This window comes from Podarcis erhardii (assembly GCF_964252035.2).
Source record: "Podarcis erhardii genome assembly, chromosome: 5".
NCBI lineage: Eukaryota > Metazoa > Chordata > Lepidosauria > Squamata > Lacertidae > Podarcis > Podarcis erhardii.
In genome coordinates this window covers 85,964,513-85,981,462 of record NC_138509.1, presented here as the reverse complement: position 1 = coordinate 85,981,462, position 16,950 = coordinate 85,964,513, and the positions used below count along the sequence as shown (strand labels likewise).

The window sequence follows — 16,950 nt, the reverse complement described above, 5'->3', positions numbered from 1 at the left end:
GCGGCTTATGCGTCCCGTTACAGCTTTGGCTCAGCCCCATCCCAGCCATCTGAATGGGATCCATTCAGCAGAGAGCAGCATGCATAAAAACAACACCGTCCACAATCTCAGGCCAGTTTTCACAAAGCTGCACATCTGTGTGTTACACATTCCATTGTGGCGCCCACATCTCACAATGGCAGCGCTTATTGTTTCTTTACGGGGCATAAAGCAAGTAACTGTACGCGGAGCCTATGATGTAATGCGCACAAATGTTCTGCCAAGGATCTGTGGAATGATAGTTCACATTGTGAACATTGTGTCAAGAGGGAGAAGGAGAATGAGAAAACAATATGAAATTGACACAACAAATTACAGTGAGTGACAAAACATGCATTTTGTTCGGAATCTGCTTGATTGCAAAAGGCAATTCAGTGCCAATATACCCAGTGTCAATGTGGCTATCTTAAACTCTGCATCTTACTTTGGATATTACTGTTTTTGACATCAAATTGTTCCATTTTAAAGTTTTATGTTTTATCATGACTTTTTGAATTGGATCAGATTATTATAAGGTGTTATTTGCTGCATATTTTGTTGCTGCAAACTGCCTTGTGTATAGTAATATAGAAAGGCGGTATACAAATTAAAAGTGAAATGAAATGAAACTTTTCAGCCGACTTGGGTGATGTAAGTCATCTGCATCCTGTAGCAAACACTAAAATCAGTGAGATTTGGTTACTTAACTGTGCACAAGGAAGATGATACGAGTTTCAATTTATTATATAATTTAGCTATTAGAATTACAAATTCCAGAGAAGTAGTTATGTTCATTGCAGTAAAACCAGTAAAGAGCCACCTTAAAGACTAGCAAATTCACTGGAGCATTGGCTTTGATGGCTATCCCTCACTTGGTCAAATGTTCAAACTGGACAGAATCTCAGGGTCCATTAAAACATATATCACACTAAATTTGCTAGTCTTTAAGGTGCCTCGGGTTGCTCTTGTTTGTGTTATCATCATTATTCCTACAAATATATTTATAGCTATACAACACACACATTCAGATCTACTAGAAAGACGGAGTGAAAACAACACAGGACAATAAGAGAGCCACAAGCACAAGGAGAAGAAAATAAACTAGTAATTTCAACATTTATTTCTGTGTATTTTACAGTATTTCACTTAAAGACCAAAAGCATCATCAGTATTCATTGGATTTTTTCACGGAACTGGCAACTGATAGATTATAGTAATTTTTTAAGATAAGTTCCACTTCAATAGTGCATGTCAGAATACAAATTAATTGGAACAAAGTAAAAAATAAAAATAAACTACATTTAGCAACAAACCTGTACAAAAGAAGGGGAGGTTGCGGGGAGCAGCCCCACCGCATGTATTTTAAGGCTATGTACAACTGTTATTTACCTTGCAATTAGAAACTTTTCGCTTCATCTCCTTCATACTGATGCGTTTAGACAAAAACACTGTTACTAAAGTGATCAAATTCCTTGAAAACTTTTGCCGAGAAAGCAAAGAGATTACTCCCTAATCTCGTGAAAAAGGAAACATTTGTGCAGATGGGAAAGTACGGTGTCTTCCTCTCCCTTTCGTTGTAACTTTCCCCCAAAGGATGACCTTGGATCTGGGGGAGTTGGGAAAGGAAGTAGTTGGTCACTTTTTCTGAGAAAAAGACTGGCAATTCAAACAATCCAGGTGTGTATTTGTTAACTACCTTCCTAGACTGAGGGAGAAGGAGGAAAGAGGGGGAAACTTAATGTTTCAACAGTGAATATATAAGCCTTGGGCAGTGAGACTTTTATAAGGGCTGACCTCGTCATTTATTTATTTTTGCTACAGGTTTCTATTAAGGCAAACCGGTGGAGTTTATTGCTTAAGAAATATCACACTGTTTCTTTGAATCTTCTGCAAGGGATGTGGTCAACCTTTGCGCAAAGATGCAAGCAAGCGCAACACCTGGAGCACAAAGAAAACCCATCCACCCGTTTTGAAACATTTGGTGATAAAGGCGCAGGAAGTCTCAGGATCATTTATACATGGGCGCTTTTAGCATGGGTTGGGGAGCTGGATCCTGACCCATAGTAGAAACGGTTCTGGCCAAATGTTTCCGCGTCACCCGAGCAGCAGACAATGATGCAACCGCCAAAAAGGCAAAGAGCGGACCCAATCCAGCCGGTGTAAAGGGAATACCCAAAGCTCATGATCATGGTTTCACGGTGAGCACTCACGGGGAACCAAATCGTAGCCACAACGCCACACAGAGCTGGGGAAATATTGGGGGGGGGAGGAAAGAGAAAGATGGTCATTGTTCAGCAGGGAGCACAGAACATCATGCAAACATGTAATAATTTTAATCGTTCTTTTCTGTGATATCTGCGCTGAGATAGGCTTGCTTTCATTTATTTGCAAAAAAATTATCTCCCGCCAACATTAAGGAAAGGGTCACAGAAATGTGCAGCACAAAATCAACAATAAAATTGCATCTGTGAAACAAACAGAAAATACATCACAAAACAGTACACTAAAATAGGTGGATCACCCCTTGGAGAAAGATATGGGGTAACCCAAACTGTGCACAGTATTCCAAATATTAGATGTTCCTCATGTAGTGATTCAGAGATGGGAATGGTTTCCTTTTAAGTCTTCCAGAGCCTGGCCTAATACCTTCACTTCCTGTTTAAGCCACAGGAATCAAAGGCAATAAGACCCTCAAAAGATAATATGCATCTTAAAAACCACGCTTTTTAAGAGGGAAAGAAAACAGCTTCCACATCTGAGAATCATCAAACTGGGCAATACTTTATTTCCGGTGGAAGAGAGCTGTGCTGGATTTGGTCCCTGAGAAATCAGTCAAATAACAACAAAACTTTGGTACAGCTACATTTGTTCCAGAGACCACATCGAAAGATGTCTTGAGGCAGTGTCAAAGTGCTGAGGTTACACAACAGAGAGAGAGGGAGGGAATGGAGAAAAGAAAACAGGGACAAAAGTTGGGTTTAAAAGCAACAAACACACTATTTAGCCGGTGGGAGAATGTGACACAAAATGGCGGCGGCTATTACCGTGTGAGAGGGGGTTGCATCAGGTAAGGGGACACCAGCCTTCGGGGGCCTTTGGGCACTTTTGCAAGGTGGAGGAACTGCTGTGAGCATCACAACAAACACAGCCCTGGAACCAAGCACACACTGTCTCCTACCTGTCGGCTTCCTTTAACCCTAATTTCATCAGGTGGGGGAGCAGAAGAGCAGGCACCCAAACCCTCTAACATTTTTCCAATGAAAATAGGGACATCCTAAGGAAAAGCAGGACATTCCAGGATCAAATCAGAAACCCAGACGGCTTCTGTAAATCCAGGACTGTCCCTGGGAAACAGAGACATTTAGAGGGTCTGCTGTTGCCTAGATGGCCTAGGAGATGGTGTTGGGAAGGAATCAGCAGCTGTGGTGCATGTTAGCACCAATGGCATGAAGAAATGTTGTCACGAGGTCCTGGAAGCATGAGCTGGAGGGCAAGTGGCTCGCAGTGTGAGACAGAGCTGCTCTGCTGCATCCTAGCAGGTGCATCATTGTGTGGCTCACAGGAGGGAGAGGCTGCAGGGAGGTCAGCGCTGTGCAAACACAGGGCAGAGCCAACCGAGTGCTCTTGCCAGCACGTTTGCACCACACCAACCTTCCCTCCCTCTTCCCCTCCTGGGAACCAGCAGCAAGCCCCCCGCTGCTGGGAAGCGAGCAAAGCAGCTCCATCCCATCCAGCAAGCCACTTCTAGCAACTGAGCTGCTGGCATGAGGGGTGGAAATGAACGCACTAGTTCTCACTCACCTTGCTCACGTATAGGGTTTGCATGCTCTACACGCCCCTTAAATCCATTCTGGGTTTTCCCCAACACTTCAGAGCAGGATTTGGGGAGGGCTTGGGGCACACGGGAGAGGAGAGGGAAGAAAGTCCTATTGCGCAAGTGGAGATCCTTGCACTGATCAGACATGCCTAGATATCTGTTCTCTAGATATTCTAGAACATATTTTATTTCTCTGTTGTGGAAAGGCTTTTAATCTTCAAAACCCATTAAAGGTATCTTTTTCACATTCAAATTTCCCCCCAAAAAATGTGTCTGTTTGAGAAGAAAGCTTGTTGAACACAAAGGAAAATCCCTACAAAAAAGCTTGCAGAAGAATTGCTGGAAGTGACTGGGGGTGACCAAAATGGTGACTTCCAGATGTTGGGGACTACAACTCCCATCATCCTTGACAATGCTTGCTGGGGCTGATGGAAGCTGTAGTCCTATACGGCTTAGGACCCTCGTACCTATGGGACGGCCTCTCCTGGTATGTCCCACGGAGGACCTTACGGTCTTCAAACAAAAACATCCTGGAGGTCCCTGGCCACAGGGAGGTTAGGCTGGCCTCAACCAAAGCCAGGGCTTTTTCGGCTGTGGCTCCGATCTGGTGGAACACTGTCATAAGAGAATAGGGCCCTGAGGAATTTGACATCTTTCCACAGGGCCTGCAAGACAGAGCTGTTCCACCAGGCCTTTGGCCAAGGCACAGTCTGACCCACCCTCCTTTAGTAATCCTCAGAGAACTCTAGCCCAATGGTTGCCATTAATTTGATTTGAACTGATTTTATAATGAATTGATTTTATAATGCTGTATTATTTTACTGTTGTTAGCCGCTCTGAGCCCGGCTTCGGCTGGGGAGGGCAGGATATAAATAAATTATTATTATTATTATTATTATTATTATTATTAGTCCAAAATATCTGGTTGGTACCACATTGGTTACCCCCTGCCTTACTGCATATTTGTTTATGCCTCATTGCTGCCTTTGATCAATCATATTGTGGTTTTCCAAACCATTTAAAAAACATTCCACATAGCCTAAAGCACTTTGAAAATTCTTTTCTCTGTTTCCAGCCTCATTCTGTGTATTAAAACTCCAATATGCTGTCAGATATGATGAGCAAACAGGGTTACAGGGGGCATATAAAAAACCATCAAGCAGGATGGAAGGGTGGGCACCTCTGATATGATTGTCAACCTCTGTTTTCAGCTGTCATTAAATCAGCTGGAAGATCAGAGCTTGCTATTTTCCTGGCAAGCCGCCAACAGCTATTCTGCATTGCCTGCTGTAGCCTGGAGCAGATGCACTGCTGCCGGATCTCCCAACCGTGGTTAGGAGGCTGGCAGTATCTAAATATTTAATATGCTGTGCTCTTTGCCATTCGCACAGCAGCCAGCATGGCTTAAAACAAAAGTAGAAGCACACAGTCACATAGGAACCAAGGAACCTGCCTTGCACTGTTAAGACCATGAGTCCATTTAGCTCAGTACAAGCAATGACTAATTGATGCCTCATTGGATCATAGAACTGTTGAGTTGGAAGGGGTCCCCAGGGTCATCTAGTCCAACCCCCTGCCATGCAGGAATCTCAACTAGTTCATCTGTGCAGGAGGGATGGCCATCCAGCCTTCGCTTTAAAACCTCCAAGGAAGGAGAGTCCACCACCTCAAAGCAATTTACAAAAAGATAAAACAATGAAATCCAAGAAAAAAATACAATACTTAAAAATATACCAAAAATTGAAAAATTGAAAAATTAAAATTCCCACCATCATTTCTAAGCCTGTGGGTAGGCTTGCCTAAACAATAATGTTTTTAAGCAGACACTGAAAAGAATACAGCGAAGTTGCCTGCTTGCTGTCAATAGGCAGGGATATGCAGACCTATTGGCTTAAGAGACAAGTATATCATGGAATCATGGAATTGCAAAGTTGGAAGGAACCAGATGGGTTATCTAGTCCAGGATTTTTTCCCCTCAGCAGGAGGAAGGAGGTGGGAAAAGCATGAAAATAGGACCTTTCGAACATAAGCTTTCCTGCTTGCTTGCTTGCTTGTTTAAGTATTTGTTTGTGAAAGAAAATTGGGGGGCAAATAGCATTTAGGGGGCAGCCCCCCATTAACAATGGGCCTGCCAAGCCCTGTTTATTTCTGATGTTCTCCTCAGTCTGCGTTGCACTTTACACTACCCTAGGTCCATCTCTGCAAGACACAGCAAGAAACTAGTCCACCAGTTTTTGCCTGACAATTCCTACCATTCTGGGTTTATTGCCTACATGGTGTGGCTTGCAGACAACTCGAAGCCTCTACTGCAGCTGGACACGTCTCCGCTTAGCCTCTCTGGCGTGTTGGGGGGAACCGCACAGAGCGCCTGCTATAAATAAGGCATGATGTCAGCTCTGGCTGCCACAGGGAGAGAGCCGACTTCAGGGGGCAGGACGGCACAAAGAGGCAACTCTCTCCTCAGCCGCCCCCCACCTCCCCCTCAGCTAAACAAGCGGGTGAAAACAAGACACCGAGGCCTGTTGTTAGGAGATGAGGAGGCCTTGAGAATACGCAGGTGCTGGAGAAGACTGTGGAGCTCATTGTTATCAGGGTGATACTGACTGGGTCTTCCACCCCACTGGAAGGGGGGGAAACATAGACTGGACTGAGAGATGCTCCAAGCCACTGCCAGGGGAGCACCCCACACTGAGCAAAGCTGTGGAGGGCACACAGGGACAAGTCTCCCTCTCCAGGGTTTCATAGCAGCAAGGGCCACAGCTGTGAACCAGGCCTTTGCACTCTGTTTGCAAAATGTTAGCTGCTCCTGGGATAGGGTAGGGGAATAGTAATAAGCCTTCCTGCAGCCTTCCCCAATTTGCTGTCATCAAGATGTGGGCTACAATAGGGTTGCGAGGTCAGGGGTATCTCAGACCCTGAGATTTCAAGGCCCCAAAGTGAGATTTGGGAGCAGCCCCTGGTGATAATCCTCTGCTCTCCCTCCCATCACTGAGCCCTGGAGATGGAGGTTAATTGGGGAGCAGAGGCGTAGGAAGGTCAGGTGGTACCCAGTGCAGAAAGTTTCTTGTCAAACCCCCCCCCACATTGTTTGTTTTTGTTTTTTGCCTGCAAAAATGGTTTTACATTATTTCATATTTTCTTACAAAGGAATGTGGATTCCTTTGAAAGGCAACTATGAACAGGGAGCAAGGAGGGCAGGACCCTCCCTCCCTTTAGAGAAGCCTTTCTCAACTTGTGGGTGCCCAGATGTTGTTGAACTACAACTCCCATCACCCCTAGCTAGCAAGAGCCAGAGCTCTGGGATTATGGGAGTTGTAGTCCAACAACATCTGGGGACCCACAGGTTGAGAACTGCTGCTTTAGAGAGTCTATGCAATAATTTGAGGCTGGCTTCAGCCAGGTTGAAGCTTGCAAGCTGCACATGTAGTCTTCTCAACAAACAAACAAACAGATTTAAGGCACTTTCTTCCACCTGGAGATTCAAGCCCTTCTTCTGCCACCTAGAAGAGGCAAGGCAACCCTGGAGACTGCAGGTCAGTCCTGCAGGTCTGGCAACCCTAGACTACAAATCCCATCAGCCCCAGCTAGAATGGATAGTGCTCAGTGATTATGGAAACTGTAGTCCAGCAACATCTGGAGAGCACTGGCTTAGGGGAGGCTGCCTTAGTGTGTACTGTTTTCCAGCCTCCGTTTTTTTAAATGGACCCTCTAGATCATTCTGAGAGTCTGGGTTCTGTAATGTTTGCAAAGTCCTTATCTTTCTCCCCAGGTTCCTACAAACTCAGGCTTTCCTTTAGGACACCTTGAAATACTACTGCATCCCCCAGTTGGAAAACATGGCCTTTTGCAGATTAGGTTGGCATCACTGGCAAGTGAGTGAGCCAGGCTGTGCCCATATCTTACCCAAGAGTATTAGCAGGATTCCTCCCAGCTGGGAACGCCGGTACTTGGCCACTCCAGGTTCGTTGCCCATCCGGATGCAAGGCAGGACAGTCACCAGAAGAAACACAGCTGGCAGTCCCAAAACTGAGGCTGCAATCATCAGAGCCCGACATGCCTGGACGTACCCTGCCAGAAGGAAAAAGCGTTCAGAACTCAGGTGCCTCCTACAAGATGCAGTAAGGTATATTCATACAGGAGATCTGAAAACCTGGAGACAGTTCATAGAATCATAGAATCATAGAATCATAGAGTTGGAAGAGACCACAAGGGCCATCGAGTCCAACCCCCTGCCAAGCAGGAAACACCATCAGAGCACTCCTGACATATGGTTGTCAAGCCTCTGCTTAAAGACCTCCAAAGAAGGAGACTCCACCACACTCCTTGGCAGCAAATTCCACTGTCGAACAGCTCTTACTGTCAGGAAGTTCTTCCTAATGTTTAGGTGGAATCTTTTTTCTTGTAGTTTGGAACCATTGCTCCGTGTCCGCTTCTCTGGAGCAGCAGAAAACAACCTTTCTCCCTCCTCTATGTGACATCCTTTTATATATTTGAACATGGCTATCATATCACCCCTTAACCTCATCCAGACGGCTATCCATTTGCACAGAGGAATGCATGCACGCCCCTTCCTCTCATCCGTGCCCTTTGAGTAATGGGCATGTGTCCTCCTTTGCAGAGCACAGCCCTCTGTTTGAAGGAGTCCTCTGTTTGAAGGGCTGATCAGTTCAAGTATGGTTCGAAGGTTTAGGCTGCACACATGCTGTTCATTTAAAGGGCATGACTCCCCCTACAAAAGAATCCTGGGAACTGTAGTTTGTTGAGGGTGCTGGGAATTGTAGCTCTGTGAGGGGTAAGCTGCAGTTCCAAGCATTTGGGAGGGGGGATCTCACACGCTTTAAATGATTGCTTCACACGAAGCTAAAAAAACCCCAGAAGGGCAAGTAGGGGTCTTGAAGTTGTCCATCAGCAATTAGCATGTGATTTAGGCATCTGCTCCACTACTATAATGAGGTGCATTGCGTTTCAATTTACAACAATTATTTATTAATGTGAATCTGTGTGTCTAAGTTGCATATGCAAATTTTATGCAAATCTGCTGCGCTCTTTCGGCCTCTTTTCTTGGTGATGCACGAGGGGCCTCCAAACAAAAAAAGCTGGTGTGTGTGATATTCTGCTTCCGAAGCAAACGAAACAGCAAGCTCTCCACAGGTGTGTCCACGAGAAAACAAAGACTGGAATTTTGACTTTTCAAACTCTCCTAAGAGTATTTCGAGACAATTCGCTTTCTGCACAGCAGAAGTGCAAGTGTTACTCCTTACCTGCAAGAGATCTAAAGTCTGGACTGCGTGTATCCAGACATTCTACTGCAGCGATGCTACATTTTCCCAGCACTCAAGCCACAATGGCTACATACAATACATTTACGGTATGGTGAAGCACACACACACACTGAATCAGGCTTCCTCAACCTCGGCCCTCCAGATGCTTTGAGACTACAATTCCTATCATCCCTGACCACTGGTCCTGCTAGGGATCATGGGAGTTGTAGGCCAAAAACAGCTGGAGGGCCGAGGTTGAGGAAACCTGCTCTGAATCCTGGGAACTGTAGTTTCACCCACACACAGTTACAATTCCCAGCACCCTTAGCAAACTACAGTTCCTAGGATATGTGAGGGAGGATTCTTTAAATGCCTGGTGTGTATGGAGCCAATACAGTGGTGCCCCGCAAGACGAATGCCTCGCAAGACGGAAAACCCGCTAGACGAAAGGGTTTTCCGTTTTGGAGGCGCTTCGCAAAACGAATTTCCCTATGGGCTTGCTTCGCAAGACGAAAATGTCTTGCGAGTTCCTGCGGGTTTTTTTTCCTTTCCCCCCCCTTTTTCTAAGCCGCTAAGCCGCTTATCAGCTTATCCGATAAGCCGATAAGCCGCTAAAAGCCGCTAAAAGCGGCTAAGCCGCTAATAGCGCTAAGCCGTCAATGGGCTTGCTTCGCAAGACGAAAAAACCGCTAGACGAAGAGACTCGCGGAACAGATTAATTTCGTCTTGCGAGGCACCACTGTATTATTTTTACTCTGAAAATGTTGTCTCCACTAACTGGAGAGCACTATACAGTGGTACCTCTGGATGCGATCGGGATCCGTTCCGGAGCCCCAGAAGAGAACGCAACCAGCATCCGTGCGTCTGTACATGCACGGGTCACGATTCGCCGCGTCTGCACACGCTCCGTTACTTCCAGGTTGCCGCAGTGTGCAACCTGAAAATACTTATCCCGAAGCTACTTCAACCCGAGGTATGACTGTATAGAGAGAGAGACTGGGGGCAGAGGGACTTGGCTTTTATTTACTTATTCTGATTTATACCCAACCCCTTTCATCAAAAGACCTTAGGATGGGTAACAACATGTAAAACAGATAAGCCAAACTATTACTCTTAATAATGTAATGAGGAAAACTCACACACCTATCTTTATAATGCAAACAGATCAAAAGATCTCATCACTCAAAGGTCTGGAACAGGGGTAGGCAACCTAAGGCCCAGGGACTGGATGTGGCCCAATTGCCTTCTCAATCTGGCCCATGGACAGCCCGGGAATCAGTGTGTTTTTATATGAGTAGAATGTGTGCTTTTATTTAAAATGCATCTGTGAGTTATTTGAGGGACATAGAAATTTGTTCCCTTTTTTCCCCCAAAATATAGTCTGGCCCACCACATGGTCTGAGGGACGGTGGACCAAAACTGAGGTACCATTGCCAATAAGACCCTCCTGCAAACCACAGAATATCACCCAGCAGGGCTGTCCCTACCATTAGGCAGAGTGAGGTGGCTGCCTCAGCCAGCAGATTTTGGATGTCATGAAAGGGCAGTGAAAATGTAATTTGTTATTGTTGTATTTTTACTTCCAAGGCACTTGCATAGGCACTTGTGGGATTTTCTGCCTCAGGTATATAAAAAAACACACATCTTGGATGCTAAGCAGATTAGTGGAGGAGGGAAAAAACAGAGCACCATTCACTACTCTGCCTCAGGCAATGAAATGCACTGGCCCTGCCACTCAGTGGTGATATTACTAATAGGACCCCTTCAGATGATCTCAGAGCCCAGGCAAAACAGTGCATCTTCAGGTAGATGAGTCCTAAGCTGGTGAGGCCTATGTAAGTCAAACCTAAAACTCAAATTCTCAAACCTAAAACTCTGAATTGGACTTGGTGACAAATAGGCAGCAAGTAGATTATTTTTTTTAGGACTAATGTGATGTGGTCCATTAAAGCTCTGGCTGCTGTATTTTGCACCAGTGGTAGCCTCCATATTGTCTTCATGGGTAGCACCGCATCAAACAAATTATAGTAGTCCAAACAAAAAGTTACTTGACTGTGAAAGGGGGAGGCCGTATCCAGGAACAGCTATAGCTGGAGAAACAGCTAAAGTATGCATGAGTATGCTCTTGAAATTAAAAATTCTGGAGCCTGAATGAAGTCTAGGCCAGAACAGATACAGTGAGAACAGCTAGAGGAAAACCTGGTATTTTGAAAGGAAAGCCCTTCTGGGTCAGAGCAAAGTTCCATCTAGTCCAACATTCTGTATCCTACAGTGGCCAAGCAGATTTATCTGAGAGGTCCACAAGTAGCATTGTGAAAGCATAATACCAGAACCCAGAGCTATCCAGTGAAGCTGAATGTTGGAAGAATCAGGATAGACAAAACAAACTACTTCCCAGAACCGGGCCAGCCATGAGGCAAGGTGAGGCAACCGCCTCAGGCAGCAGATCCAAGGAATCCATCCCCCCTGCCAACCCCCACCCACTCCTCCCTGTCCTCCTTCTACTCCCCTACCACTGCGAAGAGGCAGCTCTCTCTCTCTCTCTCTCTCTGTGTGTGTGTGTGTGTGTGTGTGTGTGTGTGTGTGTGTGGTTGTGGTGAGGACTGCAGAAGAAGAGAAAGTGAAGGGGAGTGCCATTTTCTTTTTTCCTTCAACCAGCAAAATGTCCTGGCTTGACCCTGGTACCTCTTCACAAGATGTGGTGGTGGCCACTGACCTGGATAGCTTTAAAAGGAGCTTAGAAAAATTTGTGGAGGATAAGGCCATTAATGGTTGCTGGGAATCACAAGTGGGGAGAGTGTTGTTGTGGTCTTCCCACGGGCATCTGGTTGCCCACTGTGAGAACAGAATTCTGGCCCAGATGGGCCTTTGGTCTGATCCACTGCTACAGCAATGTTGTCAATGAAGGCCAACAACTGCCTTTAAAAAAAAGGAAAGAAAGCAAAAAGCATTTATATTAGGTGTTATTTAAAAAAAAAAAATCACAGAGAAGATGCTTAAGGACATAAGAAGAGCCTGCTAGATCAGTCCACTGACCAATCAAGCCTGTTCTCACAGCAGCCAATCAGCTCCCTATGGGAAGCAAGCATAAAACCACAAGGCCCAGAACAGAGCTTTCCAAACTTTTCATGCTGGTGACACACCTTTTTGGACATGCCTCATTTCACGACACAGTAATCCAGTTTTACTAGGAAACTGGAGGTTCAACTAAACCCTTTCCAGCCCCGGGAGGAGCATGGGGAATGTTCGTGTGACACACCGTAGCCAGACACACAGTTTGGAAAGCAACAAAGGACAGTGCGACAGGAGGCATCCTTTGACCCCTGGCCTTCTGATTCATCATGGACCACACTTCCTCTGCTGACATTTACACTGGGTGAACGTTAAGCAGTCAACCTGTGTGCCCTATCGTGTAAGCAAACTAGAGACTGACAAAGAGGAACACTGAGTGTGCAAGGAGCCTCTGTGCATAACTTAAACGCTGCTGCGATGCAATGTGGAATTCCTAGCTTCAGAGGCACTCTAAATGCCAATTGCTAGGAAACAACAGCAGGAGGGGCATTCATAGACTGCTTGTGAGCTTCCCAGAGCCATCTTCGTACCAACTGAGAAACATATGAAGCCAGACCATTAATTAGATCCAGAAGCAGTCTTCTTATATTCTTTCAAACACTGCACTAGCATGCAAGCATGGCAAGGAACTTTTATCACAGTGGTGCTCTGCATGAGTCCCTGCACAGATAGGCTCCTCACATTGTATTTCAGGCCTACAAGTTGCCCACCCATGAGAGCTTACAGCATGCAGGGGGTAACAGTGTGAAACCAAAAGGTCTCTGATTCAAACCTCCCCTCATCTTTGAGCTTATAGTAGGTGGCTCATGCTCATCACACTAATCCTATACATTATCAGCACAGCAAAAAAAGTATGATTATAAGAAAAGGCCTTCTGGATCAGATCAAAGGTTAGCCATGTCCAGCATCCTATTTCACAGTGGCCAGTCCAATGCCCCCTGGAAACCAAGAAGCAGGGCTTGGAGGCAATAGGCCTCTCCCATTGTTGCTCCCCGTAAGCTCATATTCTTCAGAGCATTGTGCCTCTGAACTTTAAGACTGCATATCAGCCTTAAGACAGGTAGTCAGTCAGCAGCAAGCAGACTTACACTGAATTAGACCACTGGTCTAGCTAGCTCAGGGACGTGGGTGGCGCTGTGGGTTAAACCACAGAGCCTAGGACTTGCTGATCAGAAGGTCGGCGGTTCGAATCCCCGCGACGGGGTGAGCTCCCGTTGTTCGGTCCCTGCTCCTGCCAACCTAGCAGTTCGAAAGCACATCAAAGTGCAAGTAGATAAATAGGTACCGCTCCAGCGGGAAGGTAAACGGCGTTTCCGTGTGCCACTCTGGTTTGCCAGAAGTGGCTTAGTCACGCTGGCCACATGACCTGGAAGCTGTATGCCGGCTCCCTCGGCCAAAAAAGCGAGATGAGTGCCGCAACCCCAGAGTCGGTCACGACTGGACCTAATGGTCAGGGGTCCCTTTACCTTTACTAGCTAGCTCAGTATTGCCTCAGTGACAGTAGCTCCCAGTGTATCAACCAGGGATATCTCCAAGCCTTGCCTGGAGATGCTAGGGATTAGATTTGAGGCCTTCTGCATGCAAAACAGATGTTCTGTCCTGAATGAACCCCTGTGGTGGAAGCCTTGTACAAGGGCTTCTCTTTGCACAATTGAAGCTGGGACATCCTGCGTATGCGGCATGTTCTCTCACTGATCCACCACAACCCTTCTCTAACCCTTTGTGAATTTTGTCTGATCTCCTCTTAAAGATTCCTAAGCTTGCGACCGTCACCACCACCTTGTGGCTGCAATTACAGATAGGTAGCCGTGTTGGTCTGCCATGGTCAAAACAAAATAAAAAAATTCCTTCCAGTAGCACCTTAAAGACCAACTGAGTTAGTTCTAGGTATGAGCTTTCGTGTGCATGCACACTTCTTCAGATACCTGAAGAAGTGTGCATGCACACGAAAGCTCATACCTAGAACTAACTCAGTTGGTCTTTAAGGTGCTACTGGAAGGAATTTTTTTATTTTGTTTTGATTGTGGCTGCAAGTTGCATAAATGCATTGCGAACTGTGTGAAGAAGCAGCCCTCTCCTTTGTCTCGCCTACCAATCGGTTTAAGAAAGAATGTCAAAGCAGCATGCATGTAAATATAACAAAAAAAGAGCAAAACCAGTATTTGCTCTTCTGCAGACATTTAAATATCTTCTACCATTGTAATAGCACAGAGTGCAAGCTCAGAAGCCCTCAGTTTGAATTCAACCATCCATACCCACTAAATTAAACCTGGAGAAGCCCCTATCAGCATCCAGATGTGAGGTACCTTATTTGATCATTACTCCCACTGAATTCAGTGGAATTCAAAGCATATTTGTGTATACTTGGGACTGAACTGTAAGAACCAGAGTGGGGTTTGGTGGTAAAAGAATATGCTGATCCATCTTTCGTCTGTGGAGTTTCCAAGATTTCCACTTCTGCAAAATAATAACCGTCTGCTTGCCAGAGCATGCACAGAGTGCATTTCCCTAACCACAACATACAAGATTAAAGACCAATGCTGCCTGGTCAAACTTTCAGCAAAAGCTGAACCCAAGCAACTTTTTCTTTAAAAAAACTTTCTCCTCCCATCCTCCTTCCCTCCAGTCCCTGTTATTTTCCCAGCAGTGGATTGTAAGATCCTTGGGACAGAGACTTTTCATTTTTTTTGCTTGCTACTCTGTAAAAGCACCTTGCACATGAATGCAACCAAATAGCCATCGGAGCCGCACTGCTGATTTCAATCTGCCCTAAAGTCCCAAGCAGCCCTTGGGAGTTTTTGGATAGCCCATACCTGGCAAGATGAGGATGTCCACCAGCGGCTTGCAGTGATAGAGGCCCGTTGCCATGACACAGTCTGCCCACAGCCCTTTGGACCCCAGCTCATCCATCTTCCTGCAGGTGGTGATGGTATAGCCGCAAGTCACGACCCAGTCATTGGTGGAGGTTGCCACAATCAAGCTAATCCAGCCGACAAAGCTAGCCACAAATCCCGTGAGGTGCAAGCAGGTGGCAACCATGATTCTCCCCTGGGCCTGTGAGCCAGGCAACCCAGCAGCTTAAGAGAAGAGGGTGGCTGAGGGTTGCTGCAAGAGTCAAAGAAGCGTAGAGGCTGAGGAGCACAAAGTGGCAAGGTCTGCCTTTGAGCAGTCAGCAGAGAGGACTGGAGGCTGATGTGATGATGGGCTGGAGGATACAAAGATGCCTCACATCAGTTAGTTCGGCCTCTGGGAGGAGTCCACTCCCACACAGCTTGATGGGAGGTGTCATGCAAAATGCCAAGGGTGTGTTTCATCTCCCTCCCCCCTTTCTTTTTTTAAAAAATATCCCTCCAACTAAACAATGGGAGAAGTTAGCCTACTGAACTCAAAAATAAAAGCCAGAAGGAAGAAGCTACAACACAGATAGGGGCTCAGGCCTTCCGTGTGAAGAGCCTTCGATGTCTGTACAGTGGTACCTCGGGTTACATACGCTTCAGGTTACATACGCTTCAGGTTACACACTCCGCTAACCCAGAAATAGTGCTTCAGGTTAAGAACTTTGCTTCAGGATAAGAACAGAAATCGTGCTCCGGCGGCGCAGCAGCAGCAGGAGGCCCCATTAGCTAAAGTGGTGCTTCAGGTTAAGAACAGTTTCAGGTTAAGAATGGACCTCCGGAACGAATTAAGTACTTAACCCGAGGTACTACTGTACTGAATTTGAAATGATTTTTGCATAGGAAAGTGTTTGTAGTTGTTATATATGAAATTTTGTACGGGGAGCTTGCTGATTGTGTGTGTGAAATGGCTTCAAGATATTTTATGGGAAATAATTAATAAACGGAGTTAAATAATTGCAAAACTCCATTCACTGCAGCGTGAGGACAGATTTTGCAAAGCACTTTTGGCTCTGTCCCAGAATGAGAGGCAGTGATTTATTTTTTTCTAGAGAGGAAGTTGCAAGACCAGGAAGAACCCATGAATGGCAGCGGCCCCATTGCAAGGCGTGTGGGCCTCGGCAGATGCCCAACAAGGCCTGCTATGGATGATATTGATCATTCTTTCATTCCGCAGTTTAAAATGCATTTCTCCATCAGTCTCCTGACCACAAAAAGTCTGTTGTTGTTTTTCCAAGTGGATTTGTCACAGTGGAGCAACAGTGTTTTAATCCACTTTACGTGTGCTGCCTAAATTCCTCAGTATGTACCTGTATCACTCCTGCAAAACACTGGCATTCTGGAGGTGTCCTCTATCTGAGGGGGGTTTGCATCCTTAGATGATTAAATGTACTGCAAATGTACTGTAGATGCCAGCTGGCCTGCCAGAACCTCCCTCCCCCCCCCCAAAAAAAATACTGCCAGCTGGATGCTTGGCAGGGAGGTAAGGGTACAAACTCATTCCAAACAGGTTGAATATTGAATCCACAAACAAACCGCTCTTTAACAGCATCCATCTCATCAGGTTGAGGGTTTTTTTAGGGGTAGGGCATCATCCACTTTATTATTAATCTCAAACTCTAATTCAGCACTTTTATTGCCTTACCCAAATCAGGGGGGGAAGCAGGTATCTGGAGGGTCACAGGTCCCCCGCCCAATCTAAGTGATTTTTATTATCAATTAAAGATTCCAAGGTGGCTCACAACACAAAAATACAAGATAAAAAGCACAAAATGCATAATAAAAGCAAGAACAAAAACAAACCGATAACCACCGTCCTTTCCACACATAAATTTAAGAGGGTATCAGATGTTAATCAGCCGAAGGCTTTTTGTCTCGTGCCTGGTGT

The 16,950-nt window shown here is 45.8% G+C and overlaps 1 protein-coding gene across 1 annotated transcript; it reads right to left on the bottom strand.

The window, feature by feature from the left end:
• Nucleotides 1-1,115: 1,115 nt before the first annotated feature.
• On the bottom strand, nucleotides 1,116-15,382 carry CLDN11 (claudin 11). The gene is made up of 3 exons (XM_081862867.1): nucleotides 14,982-15,382; nucleotides 7,739-7,903; nucleotides 1,116-2,263 (listed from the first exon to the last, which is right to left on the bottom strand). The coding sequence occupies exons 1-3, from the start codon at nucleotides 15,205-15,207 to the stop codon at nucleotides 2,031-2,033; spliced, it is 624 nt and encodes a 207-aa protein (XP_081718993.1). The 5' UTR covers nucleotides 15,208-15,382; the 3' UTR covers nucleotides 1,116-2,030.
• Nucleotides 15,383-16,950: the final 1,568 nt, after the last annotated feature.